We start from the raw sequence: 12,850 nt of genomic DNA on the forward strand, positions 1-12,850 counted from the left end.
CACATTTAGATGAAAAATACAAAACCATATTACTCCAGAGATATAATGGAGATACTGATCACGTTTTAAAAGAGAAGAAAACTAAGAAACTGTTTATGAGGTATGATGGAATGAAAGATCTTTATAATGGTTTTAAAATGCACCAACTCTTCTTCTAAAATGAATCTAAAAAGTAACAAAAATAATTAAAAAATTTCTATAAAGTACAAAAAATGAGTAGTTAGTAAGGAGCCTCAAAAGAAATTCATTCTAGCTAATAATTTCAATGTAATTGTAAAAAAAATGTGCAAAACAAAACGCCACTGTTGTTTGAAATCAATCGTTGTTTATTCGGCTTGAACTATGACCAATGGACTGAGTTTAAGAAAATCGTTGTTTCCGATAGAGAACGAAGTTTGCAGAAGATTCCATTACCAGTATCCTTGTTTCTAATTTAAGTATGTTTTAAATGTTTTTGTGGTTATAAACTCATAAAAACTGAGGTTTAGAGATTCTCGTGGCATAAGAAAAAGCAGTACTTTTGAATGTCATTTGAATTTTAAAGATCCATACATAAATAAGGTATATTTGAGTTTTTGTAATAATATCCTTAGAGTTATGCAGCCTACAATACCTTCAAAAGATAGTAAATTTATTTCTCTATTGATCTTCGATTAAATTTTTAAAATCGATGAATATTTGACGAAGTTATAACAAAATCAAAATTTCGGCAATTTTTTACGGCTTTACCTTTGAGTTTTCGGGAAAATGTTATTCTTTAAAAGAAGTCTTTAATTTAATGTAGATTATGCTAGTATTTTTTTTTATTTTTCAAAACTGACAAATTAGTAGTTATTAAAACTTAAAACTTTATCCTTAAAGGTAGGCAACCCGCTACAAATAAAAAACTACGCCTTTAATTCATCTCTATCCCTTTGGGGATCCTATGGTACAGTTTTGTACCATACGCGTTTTTCATGGTACATTGCGCTATTTCTCTTCTATTTGAGCTTTTTTCGTCCGGGTTTTTTTTTGTTTTCCAAGTCCAGAGGCCTTGTAGAAGACATTACGTATGGCTTCAGACCGTTCTGCGTCCAGACATAGGAGGTGATGACGTCATAAGTCAAAAATTTCTTTTCTCATTTTCTAAGCCTATGTTCAATATTTTTTTGGCGGGCTTATTTTTCTACGTAGAAGATTGAAATTTTGCACAAACATTCAGTCCACCAAGCTGTATTTACCAGATTTTTTGTTCCGATGTCAGTGCTAAAACAGGGGGGGAACCAGAGGGGCAAAAGGGTAAAAAAGGGATTTTTACCGCCAAAATCCCGTTTTTCGTCATATTCCCGCCTTACATACATGATGGGGACACGTGAGTCATACAGTCTGAAAGGCAGTTTCATTCTGAAAAGAACGACGGTCGAATTATTATTCTAGGGTAATTAGAACCATCTCAGTGAATTTTTATCCAAATATACTTCTGTATAGGGTAAAAGTGGGGCGTGGTAGGGCATTTTTTCTGGCGGGCCTATTTTTTCACGTATAAGATTGAAATTTTGCACAAACATTCAGTCCACCGAGTAGTATTTACCAGAAGTTTTTTCCGATTTCTGCGTAAAAACAGAGGAGTCCAGATGGGCAAAAGTTGAAAAAGGGATTTTTAGACCCAAAAAATCCCTTTCTTTGGGATTTCCCCCCTTTACATACATGATAGAGACACGTGAGTCATACCGTCTGAAAGGCAGTTCTGTTCTGAAGATAATGATGGGCGAAACATGACCCTAGGGTAATTAGGGATGTCTCAGGATTTTTTTTTTCCTGAGATCATGGTGTTTTGGGGTCGTTCTGGGCATGGTGGGAATTCCTGATAAAATTTCTCCCGCCCTTACTATTCAAGATAGAAACTTGAAATTTGGTACACACATTTAGTTTACCAAGTACTATTCATCAGATTTTTTGGAAGTCTCTACGTTCACACAGGGGGAGGGGCAGGGGGCCCAAATTTGGACAAAAAAATTCCCCATCAAAATTTTTCCTTTGACATCAATTTTCCCTCTCCTGGTATATGTATATATATATTTACATCTGCTAATTATTATGACACCAAAAACTATTCGACCCTTTCTTGCACCCACTGGAAAACGTGAAGTATATTAATATTTATTTGCATATATTGTTATTGTAGACTGTTACCATAGTGCTTACCGACTTCAATTTTACAAAATTTGAGAAATAAATTTTACTCTTTATTTTGTGGTCAATTTGAAGGCATTTTGTTATACTACCATTAAGAAACCCATATACATCATATTACGAATCAATCGTTATGGAACAATTTCATGTGTTAGGCGCAGCAGTGGTACAAATCTTTAAAAATTTCATTTACAACTTTTTTCTTTTTCCTTTTTAATTGATTTTGTGAGTAATAGTGCATTCAGTATAAAGGCACAAGATTTTCTCTCTCTCTCTCTGTCTCTGTGTGAGTGTTTCTAGTTTCCGGCGTAAGCGTGTGAATACTACCAGGTATACTTTCGTGTGTACATATGCTAGTGTGTGTTGTGGAGGAGCTATATGAAGTATTAATTGGGATCGCGTAGTGGAACTTATCGATATTAGTACGTACATACGACTGACCGTTACTTCACACGATAACTTTGGACGAATGCGGATATTTTAATTCTGCTTTTTGCAATATATAAGTAGAGTGATTTCTCTTGAGGGAGTTCCTTAATGGAGGTGATTCGCCAACTGGAGGTGGTAGAAATGGGTTATTTCCGATTTTAACGTTGATAAGCATAGAGCTTGCAAAATTTGGACGATTACTGTGTTTGGATTTCATCATAATCTTTGAGTCTACGTCTCACATAACCTCGATGCACAAAGGGAATCCTAACCGTAAATAATTAACTAACTCGAAACCGTTGAGAGTACAAAAATCAAGGTTTCGCCAGAAAACAAGCACAAAAATTGGGAATAGAAAAAGTATCAAGTATCCAGTTGGAGAGGGAAGGAAAGGATGGGAACACGGACATAAGACCATAAAACACATTATTGAAATGGCAGTCAGAGATGATTATAGAGTCGGCTCTTGGGCCTTGAGCTTTGAAATTTCCTCTACGGCATTTCCCAAGCGTGCACAATCTGAGTTCCTATAATTTTCACAGTACTATATTCAGCAATCGTATCCTCAGTTCCCCGCCTTTGAAAATCTGAAATGAACATTGCCTTCTATGGTGCTCAATATAAATTACATGTATTTTGCAGAACAGCTCTCCACGTCCATTTAGACAGCCCCCCCTCCCAAACAAGACTCAATCGGAAATGGTCTCAATCGTTTGTACATCGTTTGTAAAGAAACGTGCAGGCGAAATTTTCGTTTGTAAAAATTAGGGGCGTCGCCAGAACGAAAACAACGTGCGGGGCTGTACAAATAGTAGCCCCCCAAACCATGTCAAATTCAACCAGAAATCGTCCCAATCGTTTGTACGTCGTTTGTACAGAAATGTGCAGGCAAAATTTTCGTTTATACAAAATTAGGGGCGCCGCCAGAACGAAAAAGTGGGGGCATGTCCAAATTATAGTCCCCCACCATACAAAATTCAATCACAAATCGTCGCAACCGTTTGTACAACGTTTGTACGGAAATGTACAAGCGATATTTTTGTTTGTACACATTTTGGGGCGCGTCAGCACGAAAACAAAAAGGGGCGGTCGAAATGGTAGCCCCTCCACCATGCCCAGTTCAATCACAAATCGCTCCAATCGTTTGTACAGAAATGTGCTGGCCAAATTTTCGTTTGTGCATTAATTAGAAGCGCCGCCAGAAAGAAAGTGGGCGGGCTGTGTAAATGATAGCCCCAACCATGAACAATTCAATTCCAAATTGTCGCAATCGATTGTACGTCGTTTGTACAGAAATGTGCAGGCAAAATTTTCGTTTGTACACAATTAAGAGCACCGCCAGAACGAAAACAAAGTGGGGGCTGACCAAGAGGTAGCGCACTACCATGTCGAAATCAAGCACAAATTGTAGAAATCATTTGTACATCGTTTGTACAGAAATGTGCAGGGGAAATTTTCGTTTGTACACAATTAGGGGCGCCGCCAGAACGAAAACAAAGTGAGGACTGTGTAAGTGGTAGCCACCATTATGTCCAATTCAATCACAAATAGTCGCAATCGTTTGCACGTCGATTGTACAGAAACTTGCAGGCCAAATTTTCGTTTGTACACAATTAGCGGCCCCGCAAGAACGAGGAAAGTGGGAGGGGCTGTCTAAATGGAAGCCCCCTACCATGTCCAATTCAATCTCAAATTGTCGAAATCGTTTGTACGTCGTTTGTACATAAATGTGAAGGCAAAATGTTCGTTTGTACACAATTAAGGGCACCGCCAGAACGAAAAGAAAGTGGGGTCTGTCTAAGTGTTGGACCCCACCATGTCCCTTTCAATCACAAATAGTCCCAATCGTTTGTACGTCATTTGTACAGAATTGTGCAGGCGAAATTTTCATTTGTACGTATTTAAGGGCGCAGCCAGAACGAAAATAAAGTGGGGTCTGTCTAGGTGCTAGCCTCCCACCATGTCCAATCACAAATTGTTGCAATCGTTTGTACAGAAATGTGTAGACCAAATTTTCGTTTGTACTTAATTGGGGCGCAGCCAGAACGAAAACAAAGTGGGGGCTCTCTAAGTGGTAGCCCCCACCATGTCCAATTCAATCACAAATAGTCGCATTGCCCCAACCATGTTCAATCAAACACAAATAGTCGCAATCGTTTGTACAGATATGTGCAGGCGAAATTTTAGTTTGAACATAATTAGGGGCGCCGCCAGAACGAAAACAAAGTGGGGCGCTGTTTAAATCGTAGTCCCCACGATGTCCAATTCAATCACAAATTGTCGCAATCGTTTGTACAGAAATGTTTAGGCGAAATGTTCGTTTGTACATAATTAGGGGCGCCGCTAGATCGAAAACAATGTTGGGGACTCTCTAAATGGTAGAAACATAAAAAAACTGTGTCACATACTATGGAGTATTTTTCCAAGTAGACTTTGTACACACTATTGTGTCGATTGTTATGTTCACACTATCGTGTGATTCAGTAAATTGATCTTATTCTAACGATGATGTAAGGAACTTTTTTTGTGTTTATATTTATATTTATACTTGAAATCGTTATTGCTGAGTTAGTTTATCACTCTTCGGATCTTATTATTAAACTTATTCATTATTTCTTACGTGAGCTGAATCTTTATGAGAAAAATGCAATTTTTTTTTTTTCTAACTTGCGCAGAAACCGTTATTTTCATCTCGTACAGGAAATCGATAAGTGGAAGATATAACAAATTGACAAGGTAGACTGTTAAAGGGTAAATTATAACAGAGTATATTGTTTTCTTTGAACATCTTCATTAAACTCATTTTGCAGAAACTATAGAATGCATGCTGAAGTATTTTAGTGCATTCAGCATTCTAATTTACGAGTAGGGTTGCTAACGTTCCGGTATTTCACCGGCCTGGCTGGGAATATTGCTGTGATTTTGATTAAGGCCGGTGACCGGTACAAATTTCTTATTAGCTCTTTCTGACCGGTATTTTCGAATCTGCAATACAGAATATAACATTGAACATCGACATTTTTGAACAGCGCCTTTACAAACACAAATTTCCGTTTTATTATACATTATCTATATTTTTTTAAAATCTATTGCAGTTTTTTCCCTTCCAACGCGTAGAATGGTGTCCTGGGTCATCTTAACCACGTGAGGCTTAGCGTTGCCTTGTAACAGGAGGACCCTTTTGCATTTCACAAGTACTGGATCCAGAGAGTGACAGTACACAGTTGCATTGATGCTTTGACCAGCTGGCAACAGTTACCGATGGACGATGCCGCGAGCAGTTCAGAAAATGCACAGGAGAACCTTATTCTGGTGTAGTGCTGCCTTGGGCTGTTTTTGAACCGGTTCATGGGATGCTAACCAACGATGACGGCGCCGTGGAGCTTCGTACAGGACCCACTGCCCATCACATGTCAACAGTCTGTCCAGAAATTGCAAATATCTTCTAGGTAAATTAATCAAGAAAAAATTAAAAGAAATTCCCTACAGAATGATATTTCAGTGCAATTAGTTCCTTATGATTCTATCAGACAGCAACGCTGTTTTTAAATAGAAAAATCGGAATGCTAACGTGATGAAATTTTTGTTTATTACACAGCAAAAAATAATGAAAGAAGTTCTATATACATTCCTTACTAGAAAAGCATGTTTTCTTCAAAACTTCAAATTTTATTTTGACTTTCGAAATTGATTGCCTAAATTTTAACCTTGGAAATTTGGATGTGGAGGAAAATAGAAAAGGTTAGCAGGGTAGAGAACAAAACGAATTAGGAAATGCTGAATAAAATGGAAGAGACGAGAGCAATATTGGACGATATAAGGAAGCGAAAAAATGGACGGATCACAAGTTTCGATCTTGCTAAGGGATTGCATTCTGAGAGATGTAGTAAAGGCGGTGATATCAGGAGAGCGAGAGTGTGTAAGAAGGTTGCAATTGATAGATTGTAATAAGGAGGGTGCTATATTATGTTGGGTTGCGAGGAAGATATTAGCGGGAAATCGCAAAACTGGAATCTTCTTACCTAGTTCAAGGAAACTGGCCTGTCATTAATGGTAGAACATTGAGGAGGAGGAGGAGGAGGATAATTATACTACAAATAAAGCCAAAACAATGTTTATGCATACGAATTGACCAGCACTTTTTTCTGGAAGCAGCTTTGTAAGGTTCTAGTTCTCTCAAACTGGTTAGATTGTAAGATCAGGTCACTCGGGTCGGTTGTCCGGTTAGGTCACTCGGGTCAGTGTATTCGAGTCACGGGTCGGGTCGGGTCGAGTTGTCGGGTCAGGTCAATCGGGCCAGCTCGGGTCAGTATTCAACACATATAATTTCCACGAAAATTACAATATTTCACGGTTTATACCTTATTGGACTTCCATTAAAACATTTGCAATGATGTGTACACCATGTCGCCATTTTTGTATGAGGGAATTTCTAGAGGGGTTTTGTGGGAATTTGATGGAGTGTAGATTCCTGTGTGTATTTGTGTGTGATACCTTACAGAATACAAGATGCTGAGGAAGTGTGTAAATCAACCGGACAATTTCTGTTATGTATGTGAGGAGCTGACATTTAAATCGCAACGTAGATGTTTTACTCCACTTGTGCGGAAGTGTCATCAGTTATATTTTGGTTGCTGTGTAGGAGACCAAGATAAGAATTTCGCTCCTCACTACATTTGTTGTACTTGCGTGAAACGTCTAACTGGGTGGGCAAATGGTGAACGAAACTTGAACTTCGCAGTACCGATGATCTGGAGGGAAACAAAAGATCATTCTTCAGACTGCTAATTTTGTATGACAAAGATAAAGAAATAACCAGTAAATCTAACCACACAGTACAGTACCCTAATTTGCCATCAGCAATTAGGCCAGTTTCATACAGTGCAGAATTGCCTGTACCAGTACCTTCTCCTTATCTTACGGTAAATGAGGATTACGTACTTGAGGCAACTACTGAAGTTCCAAATGAAGAAGATGATCCTACTTATGTTGGAATCACATCTACATTCGATCCCCATCTGATAACTCAGGGTGAACTAAATGACCTGGTACGGGATTTAAAACTCTCCAAGATACAGACAGAACGTCTTGCTTCTAGACTTAAAGGCTGGAATCTGCTCCATCGTGACACTAAAGTGTGTATTTTTCGAAACCTTCATATAGAGTTTCAAAACTATTATTCTCAAGAAAATTATTTAGTGTATTATAATAACGTCTGTGCTGTGATGGATACACTTGGACACGCACATATAAGTACAGAGTGGAGATTGTTTATTGACTTTTCGAAAACTAGTTTTAAGGCTATCCTTTTGCACAATGGCAACAAATTTCCTTCAGTGCCTTTGGCTTATGCAACTAATATGAAGGAAACCTATGGAAAGATCGAAATAGTGTTAGAAAGAATTCAGTATGAGAAATACAAGTGGGCCGTTTGCTGTGATTTACAAGTCATTTCTTTGTTAATGGATTTGCAGCTTGGTTATACAAAATATTGTCGTTTCCTCTGCGAATGGGACTGCAGGAACAAAGCGGAACATTACATCAAGAAGGAATGGTCAACGCATGTATTAACTCCTGGACAGAAGAAGGCTGTTTATTTCTCACTGGTGAGCCCTGATAAGATAATTCTACCTCCTCTTCACATAAAGTTGGGGCTCTTCAAAATCTTTGTTAAGGCAATGGAGAAATGTAATGCTGGATTTTGTGACCTCTACGAAAAGTTTCCTCGGGTTAGTGACGCTAGGGATTTTTGTAGACCCCCAAATAAGATGTTTGATTCGTGACCAAAAATTTGAGGATCTCTGAACTCTGGTTGAGAAAGCAGCTTGGTGTTCACTTAAATGTTTAACAGAGAACTTTTTAGGAAACAAGAAAACCCCAAATTACCGTGAAATTGTGAGTGATTTCCTGCAATCATTCAAAGAAATGGGTTTCAACATGTCCCTTAAAGTTCAGTTTCTAGACTCTCACCTGTATTTCTTTCCTGAAAACTGTGGTGCTGTTAGTGATGAGTATGGAGAACGTTTTCATCAGGACATTTCCTCCATGCAGAAGACATACAAAAATGCTATCTGATTACTGTTGGACACCCAAAAGAGATGTTCCGGAAGCCAAACACAGAAGACAGTCGACAACTAAAACATATTAGTTGAGGTAAGTAAGTGTCCATTTATTAATAAGATACCACTCACTTCTTTTATATTATTTATTAAGTAGATATAAAATGGTGACACAGTGTATACATCATTGAAAATATTTTCTTTTTCAAATCCAATGAGAGATAAACCGTGCTTATATGGTAATTTTCGTGGAAGTTATATGGATTTTATCTGCACTAATGAATATGGTAAAATGAACAGTACACATAGCATATTTTGTACATAAATATGTTTATTTCTCTAAAAAGAATAATGCTATTCTTATGAAACTTAGAGGGCTTACTAAGTATAAATCAAGCTAACATAGAATATAATTTGTGCGTTTATATATCTAAGGTACCCGAGCTACAGGTATGAAAATGGTAAAAAAAAAATAATAAAAAAAAATAAGGGGAAATTTTCTGAAAATCACCCTGTCACGGGAAAACTGAGGGTGATGGAGAAAAACCGATAACAGATTCGAATTCTACGCGAAAAGTTCTATTAGAATCAGATGTTTTCTTCCGTGCCAGAGAAAAATATTTTTTGTCGACTAGTGTAATAGGTACCAGTTTAAAACTCAGCAATCATTATTCAAACCGGTTAACGTTGATCGCTAAAAAGAAAAAACGGTAATACATCGCTGTAGCCCAAACCCCCTTTCTTACTTTCTACGTTAAGTATCGAAGAACGTTAAAACATGATACACTGGTTTAACATTTGAAATGACAAGTCGAAATAACAACTTTCATATCTCGAACTTTGAGCAATCCCGAGATATATATACATATTTACAATAATTACAATCCCCATCCCTTTTCTTCAATTCTAGACCAAATATTAAAAATACTCTCATCCGTATATTATTTAGTACAAACGAAAATTTTACCTGCACATTTATACACAAACGATGTATAAACAATCCCGATAATTTGTGGTTCAATCGAACATGGTGGGGCTAGCATTCAGACAGTTCCCCATTGTTTTCCTTCTCTCGACGCCCCTGATAGCGTAGAAACAAAACGCCTGCACATTACTGTACAAACGATGTACAAACCATTGAGATAATTTTCTTTTGAATCGGACCTGGGGAGGTGCTACCAATTAGGCAGCTTATACTTTGTTATCGTTTTGGCGCGCCCCTAATTGTGTTCAAACGAAAATTTCTCCTGTAAATTTTTGTACAAAGACGTATAAACAAATGCGACAGTTTGTGGTTGAATTCGACATGGTAGGAGGGGTATCAATTAGACAGCCCATAGTTTGTTATCGTTTTGGTGGCGCCCCATTTATATGCAAACGAAAATTTCAGCTGCACGTTTATGTACAAAGACGTACAAACGATTGCGACAGTTTGTGGTTGAATTGGACATGGTGCGGGGCTACCATTTAGAGAGACCCCTTTTTTTCGTTCTAACGTTTCCCATGATTGTGTACAAAAGAAAATTTCGCCTGCCAATTTCTGTACAAACGATTACGAGAATTTCTGATTGAATTGGATATAGTGGGAGGCTATTATATAGACAGCCCTCAACTTTGTTTTCCTTCTGGCGGCGATCCTAATTGTGTACAAACGAAAATTTCCCGTGCACATTTCTGTACAAACAATGTACAAACGATTGCGACAATTTGTGATTGAATTGGACATGGTGGGGGGCTACTACTTAGACAGTCCCACTTTGTTTTCGTTCTGGAGGTGACCCCAATTGTGTACAAACGAAAATTTCGCTCGCACATTTCTGTACAAACGATGCACAAACGATTGCGACAATTTGTGATTCAATTGGACATGGTAGGGGGCTACCATTTAGACAGCCCTCCCCCACTTTCTTTTCGTTTTGGCGGCGCCCCTAATTATGTACAAAAGAAAATTTCGCCTGCACATTTCTGTAGAAACTATTTAAAAAATTTCCGATTGAGTCTGAAAAGGTGGGAAGGGGACTGTCTAAATGGAAGTCTGCTTTTCACCTCTAGTGTAATGAAAGTCTTCCAGGAGAAAATCTGTAATCAAGACTGTCAGTAGCTACGTCCTTGACTAATATACATTTACAAGTACAGCTTTGTTTTCGTATTTTTTCAACAGCTAACCAATTTAAACCGTATTATAATTCAATGCACTTATCATATTTCTATCGTAAACAAGAATATGTAATCAACTTCTTAAATACTTCGCTCCGCAGGAACGCGTTCACCGCGTGCAAAAACTAAAAGCAACATGTTTGGCGACTCAAAACTGACAAAGGAGAGAAAAGGAAATCAAAAGCAGCACATTAGTGCCTTATCGCAGAGCTGACAACATAGTCTCGGTCGTCACATACGCCAATAGACCTACAAGCGGTGTACAAGAGTTATACAGTTAGAATATACGTTGTGCCACAGTAGCGCTACAGGCGCAATGTGTACGAACTAAAAATGAATGTGTTTCTTACAAGTGTCAGTCACTGTTGCATGCTCTTTACATTCTACACATGCTTTTTTCTCCCACTTTTTGACCTTGACAAGCTGAAGTACCAGGCATTCCGAGTTTTCAGTTCTACGAATGACTGTGCGCGAGAAGAACAAGGGTGATGATCGGACAACCGTATACGGCAGTCAGAAACACCCGGTTCCAACTTTAAATGTAAAATACAAATATAGAGCCTTGACAATGCCGTGGTCCTATCCAAACATGTAATCAGATTGTCAAAATATTCAATAGCAGCTGAGGTATGAATAATCTTATTACTACTACATTTTGAATTTGCCGGCTAGATGAACATATTCTAGCAGTAATCCTACACACTTTCTATCTACTATAAATGACTGACTTTGCCATCTGGCGAAAGTTTCTATAATCAGTTTCTCTCTAATGCAGATGAACCTGGCATTTCTGTAACCAGTCCGTGTTCGAGTCGCTGTTCGTGGTTCATGGTCCTATCAATAAGTATTCTCCTAAGATCTGAACTTAACTGGATAGGACGATGAAGGACCTCTCCAAGAAGGGTTACAAATTGTTTCCAAATCGCTCGTCGGTCTCAATGATGAGATGAGCATTAGATACCGAGAGGTTCGGGTGTCTCGTCTCGTCAACCTCACGGACGATCAGACGGTCATCCAGACCATAACGCACACAAACATCACTCACAAAAACAACGAAAACACACTGGATTAAATAGCACTATATTTATTTATTAAAATGCTATGATATATAAAAAATAGCGAAGAGGGATGAACACAACACTGAACACAGAATATGTATAATAATTTGCATCACTAAAATTACACTTTGTCTTTCTAATGCACTGTAGCCCTTTTATATATATATACGATTATAATTCAAATTTCACTGCGAATGCTTCTCTCAAACCATTGACGCACTTGGGGGATTAGCACTGGGGGAAAGTTGCTTGGATAATCCCACGAGGAATCCAGTTGCTGCGCCAAACAATCCTGAAACGCAAAGACGAGTCATCAGCAATTAAAGAAAAAGAAGTAGAATGCTGCTGTTGGAGCGCGCGTGTATAACTTTTTAAACGCACAAGGTTTGTGAACCTGGCACTTAATTAGTTAAGGGCTAGCCTAAGAAAACGTCCTTCGTCGGCTAATAGCTTATACCCCTTAACACAAAATCATACTTGATTCCCAACGAAACGTGCGTGGTGGCTGCATAAAATACCGGAGTCAAACTCCGTGAGCGCTAAAGCTCAAGGTACGAGCTGCAGTGATCGACTAAAAAGTGTTGGCTATTCATTCCAAAAACCACTCAGTTAAAGCACCTGTATGCACATGCAAACAGAATACGGAAAATGATTTATGTTAATTTTAGTCAACTGCCCACAATGCACGAGACACTGCGATAACTCGGGCGTGAGAAAGTACACATAAGGAACTGCAAAGCAACACAACCGGCGTCACTCTGGTCACTTGAATACCTGTTCTGGTCTAGTCTGCTCTAATCTATAGCAATGTTTCAGAAGCGATTAAAGAAAGCACTTAATTCAGTTCCCAATAACTATAGAATATATACTGTGCATATAATAAGTCAGAGAGAAGCACTGAAATGGTCTCACCAAAAGCAATGTTTTGAATATATATATGAAAAAGCGATGAAAGACTTCTTTATCCAGTTGCGT

The 12,850-nt window shown here is 38.2% G+C and overlaps 1 protein-coding gene across 2 annotated transcripts in view; it reads right to left on the bottom strand.

The window, feature by feature from the left end:
- Positions 1-12,850, bottom strand: part of LOC145690968 (uncharacterized) — a 94,623-nt gene that overhangs the window by 31,375 nt on the left and 50,398 nt on the right. Inside the window, exon 2 of one of the 2 annotated variants that reach the window (XM_081766437.1) lies at positions 11,634-12,167. The exons of the other annotated variant lie outside the window; for it this stretch is intronic. Within the exon in view, the coding sequence (XP_081622563.1) occupies positions 12,104-12,167 (64 nt within the window). The 3' untranslated portion in view covers positions 11,634-12,103. Of the gene's footprint in view, positions 1-11,633; positions 12,168-12,850 lie in introns of those variants that run through there. 2 annotated transcript variants of the gene reach the window in all.

This window comes from Thermobia domestica, chromosome 7, assembly GCF_964235325.1.
Source record: "Thermobia domestica chromosome 7, izTheDome1.hap1.1, whole genome shotgun sequence".
NCBI classification, from domain to species: domain Eukaryota; kingdom Metazoa; phylum Arthropoda; class Insecta; order Zygentoma; family Lepismatidae; genus Thermobia; species Thermobia domestica.